The sequence below is a fragment of the Numenius arquata genome, chromosome 3, assembly GCF_964106895.1.
Source record: "Numenius arquata chromosome 3, bNumArq3.hap1.1, whole genome shotgun sequence".
NCBI classification, from domain to species: domain Eukaryota; kingdom Metazoa; phylum Chordata; class Aves; order Charadriiformes; family Scolopacidae; genus Numenius; species Numenius arquata.
Genome location: NC_133578.1, coordinates 13,478,289 through 13,495,401, shown reverse-complemented (window position 1 = coordinate 13,495,401; position 17,113 = coordinate 13,478,289). Strand labels below are relative to the sequence as shown.

At 46.9% G+C, this 17,113-nt stretch overlaps 2 protein-coding genes across 2 annotated transcripts; one reads left to right on the top strand and one right to left on the bottom strand.

The window, feature by feature from the left end:
• Positions 1-2,392: 2,392 nt before the first annotated feature.
• NIFK (nucleolar protein interacting with the FHA domain of MKI67) lies at positions 2,393-7,593 on the bottom strand. Its single transcript, XM_074145632.1, has 6 exons — positions 7,451-7,593; positions 7,215-7,340; positions 5,805-5,913; positions 4,898-5,109; positions 4,133-4,213; positions 2,393-2,980 (listed from the first exon to the last, which is right to left on the bottom strand). Exons 1-6 carry the CDS (start codon positions 7,568-7,570, stop codon positions 2,804-2,806), a joined length of 825 nt encoding a protein of 274 aa, XP_074001733.1. The 5' UTR covers positions 7,571-7,593; the 3' UTR covers positions 2,393-2,803.
• Positions 7,594-8,002: 409 nt separating this feature from the next.
• Positions 8,003-16,796, top strand: TSN (translin). The gene is made up of 6 exons (XM_074145544.1): positions 8,003-8,088; positions 8,191-8,284; positions 13,111-13,207; positions 13,938-14,053; positions 14,756-14,835; positions 15,176-16,796. Exons 1-6 carry the CDS (start codon positions 8,023-8,025, stop codon positions 15,410-15,412), a joined length of 690 nt encoding a protein of 229 aa, XP_074001645.1. The 5' UTR covers positions 8,003-8,022; the 3' UTR covers positions 15,413-16,796.
• The last annotated feature ends 317 nt before the right edge of the window (positions 16,797-17,113 follow it).

The following is a 17,113-nucleotide window of genomic DNA, read 5'->3' as shown; positions in this document are numbered from 1 at the left end:
AGAATTTTTATTTCCTTGCTTTTCAGATTTGTCATCTAAGCTGATCTCAATTGAAGGAAGACCAATAAACAAAAGGAAGGGAAAGGAAAATTACAGCAGGAAGCAAACCTTATTGTAAGCACAGCTTTCTTGAACGTCTTCCCATCAAGGCTCGTGCTGCCATGCGAAGACGGAGAGCCAGCAGCAGCCAGGGTGCTAGCTTAAAGGCACAAACCTTCTCGAGACCAGCAGAAGCATAAGTTCCTGGAAGCTCATGCAGGTGGACGAGATAACCCAGGCAGGGCAAGTAGCGTGAAAAGAAAGAAGCCACAGAGTCAAACACGGAAGAAAGCAGCGAGCAGACACAGGCTTCCAGGCAGGGGCAGAACACCAGGCACAGAGAGGAGCACGGTAACAGAAGCAGAGTAGGAAAAAAGCAACTCCAGTTTCAAAATGCAGGCCAAGGGGTTGGAACAGGAAGCACAGGAAGGGAGCTGCTTGAGCTTCGGTGAACGTGGAATGGTGCTGGATAGGTTACTCTAGATAAACTCAGCTTTCTTAAGAGCAGCTTTAACTCGACAGCCTTGGAAGGACTATTTGTGGCAGCAGCAAAGAAATGGGCATATTGGATTAAGATCCATACCAGGTTTCTCCCGTATTCATAAATCATGTCAGAAATGTGTTACTCGCACCAATGCAGTCACTCACTCCGAACTAGACAGGTTTCTTTATCAACTTGGGAGGTCAGGAAAGCTTGTGCTCCCTTTGTCAGAGGGCAGCATGTCTCCACACAACTGAAGCGTGCTGCCCCCCCGTGTCAGACCGTGCCTAAGAGACTCAGCTCCAGGCAGCAGACAGCGCAGCCACGTTTCTAATTCATCTTGACCCAACAACCACCTTTATTTGCACAAAAGTCAGGAATATGGATTCCCAAAGAAAGCTGCCACCATGACACTTCTCTTCTGCTGCTCTCTGCCATATGAAGTCAAGGCAGAAAAGATTTTTCAGAGCTGCATCTCAGTTGCTAACAGGTAAGCAATTTCTGCCGACCACTCTGATCACGTTTATCTCAAACCTTAGTTAAGGATGTACTTCCCGTGGGTTTGAGGTGTAAACACTGCCTGTTTCACATCAAACAATGCACGGAGAAGCAGCCCTGCAGGTGTACACAGCAACACAGCTACTAGAAGGCAAGGACTGTTGATGACCACTGGGCTGGTGAACAGCTCTCCCCAGCATGCCCGAGACAGATGACAAGCATTTGATATAAAGACGCGTTCATCCAAGTGGCTTCCCTGAAGTTTAGAGCGGCAAAGCAGAATGATCTAATTTGAGTCACCGAGAGAATGTCATTACGATCACATGATTATTCAAGTGATCAGGCCAGACAGGACAGAATTAGCCAGGCCAATAGTTCAAATTTCTTCTCCTCTGCCAGGACTCCAACTCTTAAAATAACCGAGGAATTAGCACCAGCCACCCACCTGAGCAGCTGGTTATCAGCACCTGGGCTTTCCTCTGAAATCTCCTGCCAAGCCTGACCTACAGCCAACAGGGCAGCAGTAGAGTGTGTCTTATCTCAGACAGTAAGAGATAAAAGCCAAGTAAGTGCCACAAAACCCAAAGTGGAATTTCTGCAGGTCTCAGATTTGCAGTAAAATCTGAATTCTAATTGCACAGTGAAACTGCATTTTCGAACAGGACTGGTTATCTGCAGTCAGCTATGACAGGTTATGTCAGAACAATAAATCTTGATGCACAACAAAAAGCTACAATCAATTCTCTGGACTCATACTGCTGGTGACAAAACCCTGCCTTCCCGTTCCTGGTTCACCCACCCAGATGCTTATTACAATACTGTGATGTGCTTATCGCCCCTTGAAACAAAAGATATCCTTGCCTTGTTTCACGAAGGGAGTGAAACTCAAGTACAGGGATAAGGTGCTGCAGGGCCCAAAGGACAACAGAACTCCTAATACAACCCAGACTGCTCTGGGTGCATCTTCTCAAAGAGCCTTGCTCACTCTGGGAACAGCTGGATGTAATAGTTGTCACCATTTGCTCCCCTCCACAGTTCACCAAGGCCATTTTCCTCTGTCTCTTACTACCTTCCTAATCCCCCTCCTTTCCAAGTCCTCTGCAACCAACTCCAGACCCTGGCAAAGGTGAGTTTCCCAGGGATTGCTGAAAGCAGGGTTGAAAGGCCCTGGCTTGCGCAGGCAGTGCAGTATATTCCACCTCTGCCCTGCACACTACGGGCACATCTTGACCAGTCACAAACAGGAGATGAAATTCAAGGATTGTCTTCCTTGGGGAAAAAAGTCCCTCGCTCTCTATTTGTGTAACTATGTGAGAACTCGCATGAAACACAGACATTCAGTTAAACAGAAGAACCACTACCAAGAGCCAACATAGTTGAAAAATGGTTGTTTTGTTTTTTTTTATAACCCATCATTAATTATAAATGTAATATACAGCCCGCATCAGTAAGTTCTGAATGGACAGCCTCACACTGTCTCTCAAAACAGCGAGCGCTAGAGACAAGTTACAGAATTAACTGAAGGTTCCGGCACGGCTCTAGGCGTGTCCCAGCACGGGCACTGGTGAGCACAAAGTCAAGAATATCTTCAAAGGCGGAGAAGACCATAGGTCCCCTGATGGCTAAAGAGGAAGAGGAGGATTTAGGAATAGATTCCTTGGCTAGGAAAGACTGAAACACTCTAGTCAAGACGAACTGAGCCAGGGCAGTGGAACAACTAGAAGCTCCACCTCAACAGTTTTTGAGTTGAGGAAAAACATGGGTACAGCCACCAACATTTCAAGTCTATTTCTGTTTCTTCAGATTTGGTTTTTCTCTTGGCTGCTTCTTTGGTCTCTGCACAGCATTCTTGACACTGGCAGGGGGCAGTCTGAGAGTTATTTCATTGTCCTCTGCATCATCATCCACCTGGGAAGCCTTTCGGCGCTCGAGCACTGTTGGAGTACAGACCGGAGTAGGATCCTGAAGAGATCAGAAAGACACAATTCATTGCAAAGCATCTGCCAGAGAAGCTGTCACTGCCTCTGCGGCACCTCAAGGCACCTCAGTCCAGCTCTCCTTCAGAACTTCCACATTCTAGGGCAAATTGTCTTCTTTTTACAACTAGCTATTTTTGTAGACAGTACTTCTGTAGACAAAAGCGTCATCTTCAAAAAAGTGTATGTGAAAGGCAAATGTAAATTAACTCACATTTTCTAACATGCCATTATGCACATTTGCTTTTTAAACTTTTATCTTGTAGTATAAAAGGGGGTGGGGGGAGAGCATATTTGAGACTGGCATACAGAAATGCCACATTCAAGCCCACAGCAGAGTTGAAATGTCCCAGCTTCGTTATCTCAGTACTCAGTTGACTGAATGTATGAGTTACACGGTCTTCCTCACAATCAGCCCTGTCCCAATTATCACAAGTAAATCCAGTAACAGTAAAAAAACAAAACCAAATTCACAGCAGCGATGAAACAAAACAGAAACATTAATACCTGACAGACTTTTCAGACTGTCAGTGCCCAAAAATCTCAGTCCTAATGACCCAAGCTTTCCTTTCATCCCACTGCTAGTTTTAGCTGGCATTAGTTTTCAAAATAATGCCTGGAGAGCATGAAGAAGGAGGGACAGTCTAGTAAATAAATGGGGACTTTATTAATGGTTCAACTTCCTTTTTGTCAAAACAGGCTGGTATTAGAACTTAAGTGCAGACCAACAGAAGGATGCCAGCAAGGAGACCATTCCGTACCAGTTTAAAGCACAGATGTAGGTGGCGTACAGGTGACTGTCCCCAGCACCCTGTGCTTCTCCTGCCTCACGTTGGTGCTGCCTGAACTCACCTCGGGCCAAGCACTGCCAGTTACAACATGCTGAGCAGAAGCCTTTGCTGCTAAATATTGATCCAGGAGAAAGGACTGAGAGGATCCAACCAACATTCCCTGTTCAAGAGTGTTAATGTATCTCTCAAAGTAGCTGCTTTTGGCACAAAAATCTCTCAAGCAAGAAATATCAAAGTTTTCAGGTGTTGAAATTAATGTGAAGAAACCAGCTGCAGACCTGAAACATCTACCCCAGTGTGAATGGTGGAGCATGGTGCTGGGCACTTCCAGGGCTGTTTGGTCTTACCTGGCTGCTCAAAGAAACATTCAGTTCTGGTTTCTTGGATGTTTTAACTTTTTTGCTCTTTATGGAAAGCTTCTGTGCAGCCTAGGAAGCAAGACAGATCAGGTGGATCACTACAAACTTCCTTGTGTGAAGATGCAAATGGTCTTATAACAGTCTATAGATTTCTTTGCTTCATAACTGGAAAATCTTTGCTACAGCAATTAGGTTTCCATTAATAAAATGATTTGCGGTGCCACAGAGTTGATCTGGTTTGAACAAAACCACCCAATGTAAGAAAACTGTGCATTTTTTAAAAATAGCAGTTAAACAGCAGTGCTTAAACTTCAACTCACTTCACCCAAGCACCCTGCAAATGAGCAATCGCTTGGTTAGCTTAGGCAAGGTCTAGGGATGGAAGCTCTGGTCTTGGGACCTGCCTTCAAATACCTACCCCCACCCAAAGCTTCCCTCAGGGCTTGGGCAAAGCTCCTGTCGCTCTTCTGTGATCTACAGACAAACGTGAAAACCCCAAGACAGCTTACAGTTTATACAAACAGAAGAAAAGGAACGTCTCCCTTTTGCTGTTACTTATTTACTTCTCTACAGCCCAGCAACAGCATTACACTAATTTCCAGGAGCTTCTATACAGTTCTTAATGCAGGTGAGCCTCCCTGGTGCTCCAGCCCTTTTAATAGTTCTACACAAAACACACCATTTTCTTGCATTTAGTACAACCTTAAAAACACTTTTTGCATAAAACACTCATCGAAACGATGCCAAACTTACAAATCCTGGGAAGTCGTAATTGAGCCCCTTTTCAGCCAGCCTCTTCCGTAAAAGTTTCTCCTTCCGCAGCAGTCGCTTTGTCATCTTTGCCTTCTGAAGGAGGGAACGTATCCGATTGTACCGCCTGACCGCTGGCTGAGAGGGCTTCAGAAACCTTTTGTTACAGTTTCTGAAGAGGTTTTCGTGGACCTTTTCTGGAGATATGAACTGACCTGTATCATAAACGCAAGACATCAGGTTATAGCAGAGCTACTCTTCGCACCAAACGCACTCACATGACGCTACTCGGTTCTCATTAGAACATTATCCGCTGCTGCAGCAGCGCGTTTTATGAACACAGAAGGTGGAAAGTAACCGAATACTTTCAAGTAAGAAAGCTGATAATGGATGGATGGAAGAGAAGAATACTTTTCCAGTTTCACACAGGAAAAAAAAGTCAGAGAAACTTGTTTTTCAAAAGTTGATACTCATAATCCTTTACAAAACAAGCACTACTATCATATATCTGAGAAACTCACTAATTTCCTTAATCTTTTAATCAAAAAAGCCCCTTACGTCTAACAAAACAGAGAGCAGCTGCAACAGTTACAAACGGCAACGAATTCCCACATCAAAGGAACTGTCTCCACAGCAAACCCCACTGCTCCCTGAGATTTCATGTTACATAATTACACAACAAACATTATCTGCCTAGAGGAAAAAAACAGTACTAGCAGCCAAAAAGCTGCTGAGGACATCCTTTACACAGGAAGAAAAGCTCAGTTCTGCAGAAAATCCTTTGGGGACAAAACTTCATTAAAAAAAAAAAAACCAAACCCACAAGAAACCCACAAAAACAGGATTCCCTAACAGTCAAAAAAAGTAACACAAATAACTATGAATTTCCTTCGCGTGTTAAAGGACTTACACTTCAGCAGTCTTTCAGAAAACAGGTAGTTGTTCATTGTGTCTGCAACGATCTTAGCCACGTCATCGGACTCAAACTCTATAAATCCGTAGCCTTTGCTAGCTCCAGTCTGCAAGCAACGACAGAAAGAAATGTGAAACGATGCCTCGATACCCGAAGAGCTAAACTAAACTTATTTTATGCTTCTGGAGTCATAGCCCGTTCTCAGCTAAACACAAGCAATTTCACAAAGTTCAGTGAAATCATTAAAAGCAGCAGATGTAGTCCTAAATTGGTAAGATGTTATTCTTAAATATATATCTGCGTAAGAAAACAACCGCTCGCTGATACCTATTTGTTAAAAGAAACAGCGACCGTCCTGCATTGTTTCACTGAATTTCACTGAATTTTTTAGAGTTGGGAGGGACCATAAAGATCATCTAGTCCAAATCCCCTGCTGAAGCAGGATTGCCCAGAGCATGTCAGAGCATGTTACTCAGGACTGCATCCAGGCGGGTCTTGAAAATCTCCAAAGAAGGGGACTCCACAACCTCCCTGGGCAGCCTGTTCCAGTGCTCTGTCACCCTCACCATAAAGAAGTTTCTTCTCATATTTGAGTGGAACCTCCCATGTTCCAGCTTGTGCCCGTTGCCCCTCGTCCTCTCACTGGCAACCACTGAAAAGAGTCTGGCTCCCTCCTCCTTCATCCCACCCTTCAGATACTTGTAAGCATTGGTAAGGTCTCCCCTCAGCCTTCTCTTCTCCAGGCTAAAGAGTCCCAGCTCTCTCAGCCTTTCTTCATAAGGGAGATGCTCCAATCCTTGAATCATCCTCGTTGCCCTGTTGCTGTCGTGTTGCTGTTACCAAGCGCATACAGCAATATTATCACACGGTGATAAATCCAGGCGCGAGAAGTTGAATTTATCAAGCACAAAAGCAACGAAAGCGTACCCTTGAACGAGTGTATTCTGCCAACACCCCTCACACGAGTGCATTCTCTTATGGAAAAAGGGGGCTCCCTTAACTGTCGCGGAAGCCGCCTGTGTGCAGCCCGGAGACAACGCCTCGCCCGCCATCAGCCCGACGCTCCTTTTGGAGTACGATTTTTAGGACAAGCCCGTACGCACGGTGCCCCCCTCTGCCCGCTCATGGAACTGCAACGGAGTTTCCCACGCGGTGGCACGAAAGGCGGAGCCCCGGGCAGGCGGCAACGACGCACGCAGCTGCCACAGGAAAGGCGTCAGCTCTCTCCGTTCACCGAATCGGCAGCTTGTGCGAGACGAAGCCTCGGAGAGACGGCAGGGCTCAGCCTGAGGCAGCCGGTATCCGTCTCAGGCGTTTCACGAGTAACCGGGGCGAAGGGGGAGGCGCGCGCCCCGGTGCCCCAGCGCGGGGCGGGGGCGAAGGGCCGGACCCGGCGCGGTTTGTTACCTTCTTACTCCTGGAGAGCCGGAGCCGCGTCACCGTCCCGAACTGCCCGAAGTACTCGTGCATCTGCGGCTCGCAGAGCCCCCGCGGGAGGTGCCCCACGTACACCACGCCCGGCGTCAGCTCCTCCTGCGGGGCACAAGGCAGCCGTGTCACCACAGGCCAGGCCAGGCCAGGCCAGGCCAGGCCCGGCCCGGCCCGGCCCAGCCGCCCCCGCCCCGTTTCAGCGCCCCGCTCACCTTGACCGCCCGCTTGTTGCGGACCCGCTGCACCTTCTGCTGGAACTCACGCTGCAGCCGCGGCTCCAAGGCCAGCAACGACGCCGTGGGTGCGGGCGCGGGCACCTCGGCCGCCGCCATGCTGCCGCCCCGTCGCCGCCGCCGGAAGCGCGTCACTCCCCTCGCACGCGGCGGCAAGGTCGCGCAGGCGCAGAGCCGCGGGGCGCCGTCTCCTAGCAACGGGGTGCGGCGCCGCCGTACTCCCCCTCTTTCCCCACCCCCGGGCGACGTCGCCTAGCAACGCGGCGCTGTCCCCGGGCAGCGGGGCCCTGCCGCCGCACGGGGCTAGGCCCCGCCGCACCGGGAGGCTGCCTTGAGTCACGGATACCCCCCGGGGCGAGTAGCTCCCTGTGGGCACCCGCTCGCGCCGCCCTCTCCGCCATCTCCCGGTTCTTCCGGCCGCTCAGGCACTGCGCGGGGCAGCCCGGCTGAGGCGCGGTCAGGCAGCGCTCGGGGCAGCCTCCGCGCTGGCGGTACAGAAGGCCCCCTACGGGCGCGGAAGGCCCCAGCGGCGGGAGGCGGCAGCAGGCACCATGTCGGTGAGCGACATGTTCATCGTGCTGCAGGGCGTCCTCACCGCCGACCAGGACATCCGCGAGGTGGGCGGCGGGTTGGGGACAGGACGGGGCGGCGGGGGGCCTGGGGCCCGGGGTCCGGGGCTCGCGGTCCGATGCCTGCCTGACGGCGGCCTGTCCCCGCAGGAGATCCGGAAGGTGGTGCAGGCGCTGGAGCAGACGGCCCGGGAGATCCTGACGCTGCTGCAGGGCGTGCACCAGGGAGCTGGCTTCCAGGACAGTGAGTTTGTTTTCGCTGGGGAGTGGGGAACGGCCGTCTGGGGGGGGGGGGGACGTGGGAAGGACCCCCCGGTGTCATCGGCGCCCCTTTCCCTGCTGTGGCGGGGGCGGCCAGCTGGGGGACTTCAAGCCAGATAAGTGGAAAAGCTGCTGTTCATCCTTGGGAAACTGTTCTGTCCCCTTCTCCCATCCCCAGGTTGGTGTTTCAGTGTCTCTATGCAGAAGTGTGTTCTTTTTGCAGGTGTTCACTTCCTGGGTTGTTGAATTAGCTCACAGGTTTCCTTCTAAGTGACGTGCACGTAGATTTTTATATCCTGCTGATTTTACCATCACTTGTTAGGCCTTTGTATCTGTATCCCTTTCCTGGCCCCTTTACCCCGCCCCCTAAAAAGCTGTGATACTGGACGCTCTGGGGGCCGTTCAGGATGCTGTGGGGAGGATTTTAGTCTGGTTTGTATGAGATTGACCTTGCGTGTACGTATGTATAAAATCTGCTTAATGTTGCAAAATTTAAAGGGAGTTTGCAAAGGCTCATAAAGCAGGAGCTGTCCTTGATGTATGTTTGAGTGGCAACTGGAATTGTTCTGCTATTTTTGAGGCTTGGGTTGTAGCTGGCCTGGTTCCTTGCTTTCAGTCCAAATTTGTTTAAGATGTTTGACGTCGTGTTTCTGGGCCAACCCGTTTCCTCCATGGCACGAGAACAGACCTACAGACCTAGATGCCAAATCAAATTTCTGTTCTCCCACCCTCGATTTTTAGACTTACTGATGAAACTACTGGAATAAGCGGAGGGTTTTTTTCCCCTTAAATATGTGACTTAAAAAGCTGTTTTTCAAGTCAATGAATATTTCCTGACAAGAAGCATCCATTCTGAGTTTCCCGGAAACCCTTGAGAGGAATTTGGGAAGGGGAGATATCTGGCAGGCCACCCTCTGAAGGTGAACAGGCGAAGGAACCTCAGCAGGTGTTGTTTTATTCACCTGCAGAGCTGACTGCTTGTCATCAGCCTGATGACATTAACCGGCACACTCGTGCTGGAGCTGGAGGCCTGGGATTTCTCTGGCATCTGAGAGGATACGTGTTTAGCAACGTGCGACACCAGAGGTTTGACCTCTGCTGGCAAGTGCAGCTTCCACCTACTTAGGAAATCTGGCAGTGCTAAAAATTGGAACCGCTAATTGGGTAATTTACACAAGCATACACTCGTTTTTCTAAGCTGAGTGAGCCCGTGGATGTTGTGGCAGTTGTGTTGCGTGGGTATCAACTTCAGGGGTTGCTTTCTGGCGTTTAATAGTAGAGACCTGCATCTGGCTCACTGCTTTTCATGCTTGATTTTTAATTCTGGGAGAGAGCTGGTTCTGGAACTTTCAGAGTCTGAGAAGAGATTTGGAATAGTTAAAAGTGAAAAAAGAAAAAAAAGAGAGAGGGGCAAAAAAAAAAGCTCATCTTAATTCTTGTAATACCAAAGATAATGAATGCATGCTTAATAGGTTAGGAGTTAACTCATGCTAACAGACCTGTAGGTTTGTCATCAATTCCAAGCATAATAAAGAAAGTCAATAAAGTTTAGCAGGGGAGTTGGACTAGATGATCTCTAGAGGTCCCTTCCAACTCTGACAATTCCGTGATTCCATGAATAAAGGTTTAGAGCAGAATGATATAATGCCAATTAACAGAAGGATTGTTAGGGGGATAAATAGCACCTGTCAGATGTCACATGTTTAGACTACCGTTCTATTTGCTAATGGTTGTAGTTCTGCAGTGTAGTGCACTTAAATGGCTGTTTGGCTTACTACAGCGTCTCATTTGTTGAGTCAGTCCCATATTTTTACTAAGAAACTAGAATGATTCTTCCTCAGTAGATTAAAAAGGGACAAGTGATGACTCTTGGAACTATGAAAAAGAGGATTATTCGTTGCAGTGGAGTTCTGGCAAGACTTTGTAGCATCAAGGTTTTTTAGCCTTATCTTTTCTTACATCTTGGAATACATAAATATATTAACACTACTAATAAGCTATACTGAACTATAAAAATATTAAATGGTAAATAAACTATATAGATTAATAACTAATCAATAAAAAAGCAAAATTACTACAGGTTCACAGGTGACGGGTAACTCATGATGCTTGGTGACTGCGGCTCTGTTGCCATGGATGGTTTAAGCTGGTGCTGCTCACAGAAGTTGCGGTGGTTGTTGTGCCCCCTCCCTTGTGCCAGCGTAAGTGGGAGACAACTTTTTTGGGAGACAGCATCTTTTTTCGGTGGTGCCCAGTGACAGGACAAAAGGAAATGGGCACAGACTTGATCATAAGAAGTTCCGTCTAAACACGAGGAGAAACTTCTTCACTTTGAGGGTGGCAGAGCACTAGAAGAGGCTGCCCAGAGGGATGGTGGAGTCTCCGTCTCTGGAGACATTCAAAACCCACCTGGACAAGTTCCTGTGTAACCTGCTCTAGGAGGACCTGCTTTGGCAGGGGTTTTGGTCTAGATGATCTCCAGAGGTCCCTTCCAACCCCATATCATTCTGTGATTCTGTGACTTTCTTTCTCCCAAAGCCTGCTGGTTGATCCTTTGTAATTGTTCTTGCATCATCAGTAGGGGCAGAGTGATGGAAACTCAAGGAGACAACAGAACCAGGCTGAGCAATCTGTCCTGCCAAAGAGAAGGGTAAGGGGTGGCTGATTTCTGTTAACAGAACTATGGGGTAGTTGGAAGTTCAATGGAGGGCAGTTCCCTGTACCAGTCAGTGGTATTTAAAACATTATCTTGCATGATGCCTTTCTTCTGTTCTCCAGGGACTTAAAATACCTCTTGGCTAAACCTGTGTTCATTGAGTTTTTCGTCTAACCTCCTCTACTGCGGGGCAGCCACCTGCCCACAGACAACTGGGGGTTGGACTAGATGATCTCCAGAGGTCCCTTCCAACCCTATATCATTCTGTGATTCTGTGTAACTTCTGTTCACGGTGCCAGCTTCTCTGTGGTCTCTCTGCAGCAAGCAGGAGACTCTTTGGCCGTGGGATAAGCACTTTCAGTCATAGCATTTATTCAGCTGTGGGGAAGGGAAGGAAAACCAGCAGAGCTTCAGGCTGGCAGCCTCTGTAACAGGGTTAGAGGATCTCTCTCCTTCCACTCCCTCTGCTCCCTGTCCAAAATGGAGTTTGGGAACCGCTCGGAAAGCTATTCAGGGCAGCGTGTGCTGCAGCCGGCTGTTAGCTGACAGGACTCTGAGTGACAAGTAGGGTCTTCAGAGGCTGAAACTCTATTTAGTATGTCTTTGCTCTTGAAACACATTGTGTTAAGTTTAGCAAAGCATCAGTGGTGATCCAGGGACTCCTGGTGGGGCTTGTTTGATAAAAATCATTCATCACAGCTTCCAGATTTAGCTTCTGTGGATCTTGTTTAAATAATCCTATCTTCTATACGTCAAGATGCAGGAGAGCCTGTTGTGTTGATCTTCTGCCTTCCCTGGGTCGTGACCAGGATTCCTGAGGCGGCTGCAGTTAAGAAGTACTGGTTTGGGTAGTTCTGTCGGCCCCGGTGCTGCGGGTACAGGGTGGCTGTAACTCGTATCGATAAACAGGAGGTGGCAGTGGGTGGTACGTAAACAAGGGATCATTTCTCTGCAGGGGTATAGCATACATTGGGCAGGTATAACATATGTCGGTTAAAACCCAGTTTCTTCAAATACATCACTTGAAAGCAGGACATGTCATTTCCTGAAGGGATGTTTCACCTCATCTAACCTAACTCTGATCAATAAGAAAAAAATATCATGAGATTTTAAAGTGGAGAACGTTGGGTTTCCTTTGACTGTACGAGTCCTTTGGTGGCACTGCTTGATCTGTGGGCTTTCTTTCGGGCCAGCTGTGTGCAGTGCTGTTCCGTTGCTTGTGATCCAGTTGTTGCTGGTTTTAATAAACCACTGCATTAGGGCACTCTCCAGAATGTCTTGTTTCTCTCTTTATAACCCCTCTACACCCCAGCTGGCCGTCCCTTTCTCTTACTCCGTTCACACGGCTAAAACTAAAACTGCCCGGTTACCAGCTCATGCTTGATCTGTGCTGTGTCCTTCCTCCTGCAGTGCCACCCGTAGCCCTGCTGCTCCAGAGCGCTGCTGCGTGGGTGGGCTTGCGGCAAGGGGCCTGAACCGCGTCGCTGCTCTTGCTGGCTCCCTTCTTTGCCCCCTCGTATCTGTTGTCGTAGTCCCAGCTCTTCTACATTTACAGACCCTCAATCGAAATTGCCCCTCTGCTACTTCAGATGAGGTCTTACACCCAACACTTTTTCGGCCTTTCTCCGTCTCTGCTTGTCATCTCTCCTTCAGCGTTGCCTGTTTGTTGCTGGGCTCAGGCTCCTTTGCTCGTGGGTTCATTCCACAGACAAACACCACATCGACTCCCTCTTCCTCCATTCCTGCCTCCCTCCGTTTGTATCCCCCGATGCCTCTTGGTCTGTAGGTTGCGTGACCTTTCCAGCGTTTCCTTCTGTCAGTGTCCATTACAGAGTGGGTTCTTCATCCATGACATAAGTTTTATAGCAGCAGTAATTATTCATGATTAGCAGTGATTCTTAAATAACACTGGGGCATCTTGTCTTAGGTTCAAAACCAAGGACTAGAGCAGATCAGACAGCCCAAAACTCAGGATTATTTCTTATCTGTGTGACTCCTGGTGTGACAGCGGGTATTTCTGAGACTGATTTGAATGTGAGTGGGCTGTCTCGGACAGCAAAGGAGCACCCATAGCACTGTCTGCACTGGAAAACTCTCTGTTTACAAAGCCCTGTTCTCTGTCAATACTGAATCTTGCGCTGTTTCTTTTTCAGTACCAAAGAAATGTCAGAAGGCTCGTGAACACTTTGGCACCGTGAGAACGCAGCTGGAGTCTCTGAAGACCAAGTTTCCCGCTGATCAGTATTACAGGTGAGCAGGATCACACACAGCCGGACATGGGTGTGGGAATTGCCTGGGCATATTTGGCATCATTACTTTGGAAGAATGATTTAAAGGTTTTTGGGCCCAATGCTTCTTTCTGTTTGAGAAGTGCAAGCTTTTTAGCACAGATAAAAAATGCTTCTGCTCAAACTCTTGATTTTTAACTTTTCACTAAAAATATCCAGTATTTAATCCTTTTTCTAGAAACTTTTTTAAAAAAGAAAAATGGAAGTTTAAGAAATTGGTGTTCTATTGGAGCTGCCCTTGTTTCTGAGAGCAGAGCTCTCAATCTGTCACAAAATGGCTGTTTGCTACTGCAGGTACTAAATGAAGTTGTCACCTTTGTGTTTTGTTTGCTGCCAGAAGGGGACGGTGTCTGGCAAGAACGTTGCAAAGAACAAGAATCTTGTCAGCTCAGATCTGCGGAGGGCAGGTGGGAGGGAAAGCCCTGGGCGCCCTTGTGGGCGAGACAACCTGACAGACTCTGTGAACCGAGGAGGTGTGAGAGGAGCCAGCGCCCGGCGTAGTGTCTGGGGGAGAAGCTGTGGATACCAAGGAGATGACTTTAAGCTGGTGTCGTTTTGATAAGCCAAAAATATTGCAAAGTTCTATGTGTGAAGGTGGAAAACATAATGTATACATAATGTACGCTTGTCACCTAACTCTCCAGTAATAGATGTTACTTATTTATACCTTGACTTGGTGTTTTCTTCGACAGATTTCATGAGCACTGGAGGTTTGTGCTCCAGCGGTTGGTGTTTCTGGCAGCGTTTGTAGTCTACTTGGAGTCAGAAACGTTAGTGACCCGAGAGGCTGTTGCAGAAATACTCGGGAGTAAGTTAATGTTGTAACTGAAGAGAAAAAAGCTTGTGACGTTTTTAGATGTCGTAGCCTTGAGAGGCCCGGGGAAACGGCAGAACTTCAATTCTTCTCGAGAAATAGTTTCCAAAATCTATCTGGCATTTGATTTCATTATATAAACAACAAATTGGTTTAGAAGGTGGAAAACGGCAAATCTAATGTGAACAAAAGTATTTATTAATAAAAGTTCATCATCAATGAAGACTATTTATTCAAATTGCCTAAATTTACTAAAAGAATAATACAAAGATGAGAGCTTATTTTTATCACTTTTTGCTTTTGATGTTTAAAAAGCGTAGCAAATAGATCAAATTTTTATGTTGTAAGAGAACTCCGTCCTCCCAGAGCAAAGGATTTGAAAAAAAAATTCAGGCAAATATTTTTCTAAGAAAGGACTGCAGACCTCTCTCCTATATATTAATGTATATTCAGTTATTCTGTTGGATCAACTATAACCTATTGCACGTCCCGTGGAGGACGTATGAGACGCTGAACTGAAACGCTGAGAAGCGGCAGTAATTGTATCACATGCAGGAAAAGACTGACTTTTATTTTGTAATAATAGTTCATAAATTTGATACTTCAAATTAGCTCCAGTAAGCAAATGCCATTTCAGCTCCCTGGTTTCGCTCACGTTCAGCGCCACGTGATTTACCGCTGTGTTTTTCATCCTAGTCGAAGCTGATCGAGAGCGGGGCTTTCACCTGGACATTGAAGACTATCTTTCTGGTGTGTTAACTCTCGCCAGTGAGCTGGTAAGGAAGATATTCATGCATATATTTGGATTGAAACTGACTTGAAATAGTGTTTTCTGACTTTCCCAAGTTGTTCCTGGAAGTTACGATATGCAGCACTTCCATCTGAACTCTAGCAAACCGCCTGTCTAGCCCAGAGTTGTTCCTCACTGGTATTTAAGATTTAAACTAGTCACTTTGTTGAAAACAATCCTGGATTTTCAGTCAAAAGGTAGGTCCAAGTATAAATAATCTGGCTGCCTGGAACAAAACTGCTTCATTTGGTAAAGTAACTGATGGTAATAGTGATGTGATTTGGGTGGGTTCCTCTGCTGATGTCCCCTGTGTCTTCCTCTCGTAGGCCAGACTGGCAGTGAACAGCGTCACAGCAGGCGATTATTCTCGCCCTCTCCGCATCTCAACCTTTATCAACGAGCTGGATTCTGGCTTCCGTCTCCTCAACCTGAAGAATGACTCCCTGAGGAAACGTTACGATGGCCTGAAATACGACGTCAAGAAAATCGAGGAAGTGGTTTACGACTTGTCGATCAGAGGACTCAATAAGGAGGCAACAGTTAGTGCGGGTGGAGAGAAATGAAGGATGCTCGTTTTAATCAGCATCATTGATTACCTCAGATGGTTGCCAATTTCGGGGGCGTGCTAGTGAAGCCTTCCTACAGTAGTTTAGAAGAACTGCAGCTGAAAGCTGCTCTCTATTTTCTTACAAAAGGTGTAGTACGGGTGTTAGGCCTCAAAATGTTTTGTAAAATCATGTCTAGATTAGGGCGGGAGGCTCCCTGTCTCCAGTGGAATTCCTCTGTCAAACCTGGTGCCCTCCCGAGCACAGCAGCAATAGCAGCCAGTGACTCCCACGAGCTCAGATTCTCCTTTAGTTGTGTAGTGTTGCTTCACTGCGCTGGCAGTGACGTGTTCCCACTCTCCCCGCTCACACACCTTTACAGACGTGAGCAGGGCTTGCAGTGCAGCACGGGTACATGTGGTGTTTTAAAAAACACAGCGTGTAAATATCTATACTTTTGTTTTTTAAGACACTGATTATTATTTTTTGCCTTTTTATTTCTTAAATATTCACTTACGTCAGTAAGTTGAACAGATTTGCATAACTGTTTATTAACCAGATCTTTTTAAATGGCTTCTGTTAATGTCTCTCCTTAATTGAGAAACTAGTGAAAATATTCCCGAGGCTTTCTCCATTGGAACTGGTGTACGGCACCTGGACACATCTCTCTCTCTTTTGTTTTTTTTTTTCCTTTCCTCCAAGATTTCTTTTGCCAGAGGGAGCAAGGTGTTCTCAAACATCTGCTTCCAGCAGCTGGTATTTGTTTTACTGACATGAGTAAGTGCTGAGTTTTAACACGATCGTTTGCCTTGAGAACTCGGTGTAACCAATGTTATTTTATGTTTTTTTTTTTAACTACCAAAGTTTCCGAATAGAGCAGTGGTAACCGATAAACTGCAGGGAGCATCTGAGTTTTAACAACCTACGTAGGCTACAACCGTACCCGTGTCCTGGGATTAAAAAAAAAAAAAAAAACAAACAAAAAAACCCACCAAAACTATAGTCCATGTAGTAAAATGTTTGTATGTTCAGAAAAGAGGAAATTACTAGTTTCGGATGCTTTGCATGTAAGGTGTTTGCAAACACCAACAGCCTCTTTCATTTGTGTAAATACTTCCCGGGTTGTTTGTTCCCTTGTCATAAATGCCTTCGAGTTTTGCCATTCTCCTCCTCCTTCTGGTGGTGCAGGAGGGTTAAGGAGAAAAACAGACTTACTTAGGAGGAGGAATATTTCCAGAAGATGAACACAAACAGCCAAGTTTATGTGGGGTTTGTTAGTGTTTCATTTTGTTAGCAAAGATTTCCCACTGTTTCAGGTAGGTTTTTGTTTTGTTTATTGGAAAAAAATGGTTTCTTGGTTATTTTGGCCAATAAAAGCTGTTCTTTGATTTTGGCCATTTGGTAACTCCGCCTCTTGTCTCATTATCTGTTGTTATTTGCTTCCCTTCCTGGGAACCTACCTAAATCATAATATAAGTTCAGGCTTCAGCTGTGCTCGGGCAATAGAACTCCTCACTTTGGCTGTTCCATGGGCCGCTCTCACGTGCTGGCGAGTGGAGCTGAAGTCAAGCTGCAAACAGATCTCATAGGCTTTCTTTAACTTTTAATTTTGACCTATTCCACTAGGTATGGAGGAGTTTATCATCACCAAATCCAAGATGCGGCAAGGTTCATCTTCAGAGCATCTCATAATCTGTAACGTTTGTCCTCATCCTTTGT

Bases quoted from the DNA above. Each gene is read 5' to 3' on its own strand.
- NIFK (XM_074145632.1), bottom strand. From the start codon at position 7,570: ATGGCGGCGGCCGAGGTGCCCGCGCCCGCACCCACGGCGTCGTTGCTG. The intron at 5,914-7,214 runs GTAACAAACCGC...CGTTGCTTGCAG, and splicing joins GGCTCTCCAGGAGTAAGAAG to ACTGGAGCTAGCAAAGGCTA. The intron at 2,981-4,132 runs GTAAGACCAAAC...TGATCTCTTCAG, and splicing joins ATGTTTCTTTGAGCAGCCAG to GATCCTACTCCGGTCTGTAC.
- TSN (XM_074145544.1), top strand. From the start codon at position 8,023: ATGTCGGTGAGCGACATGTTCATCGTGCTGCAGGGCGTCCTCACCGCC. The intron at 8,089-8,190 runs GTGGGCGGCGGG...CTGTCCCCGCAG, and splicing joins CCGACCAGGACATCCGCGAG to GAGATCCGGAAGGTGGTGCA. The intron at 14,836-15,175 runs GTAAGGAAGATA...TTCCTCTCGTAG, and splicing joins TAACTCTCGCCAGTGAGCTG to GCCAGACTGGCAGTGAACAG.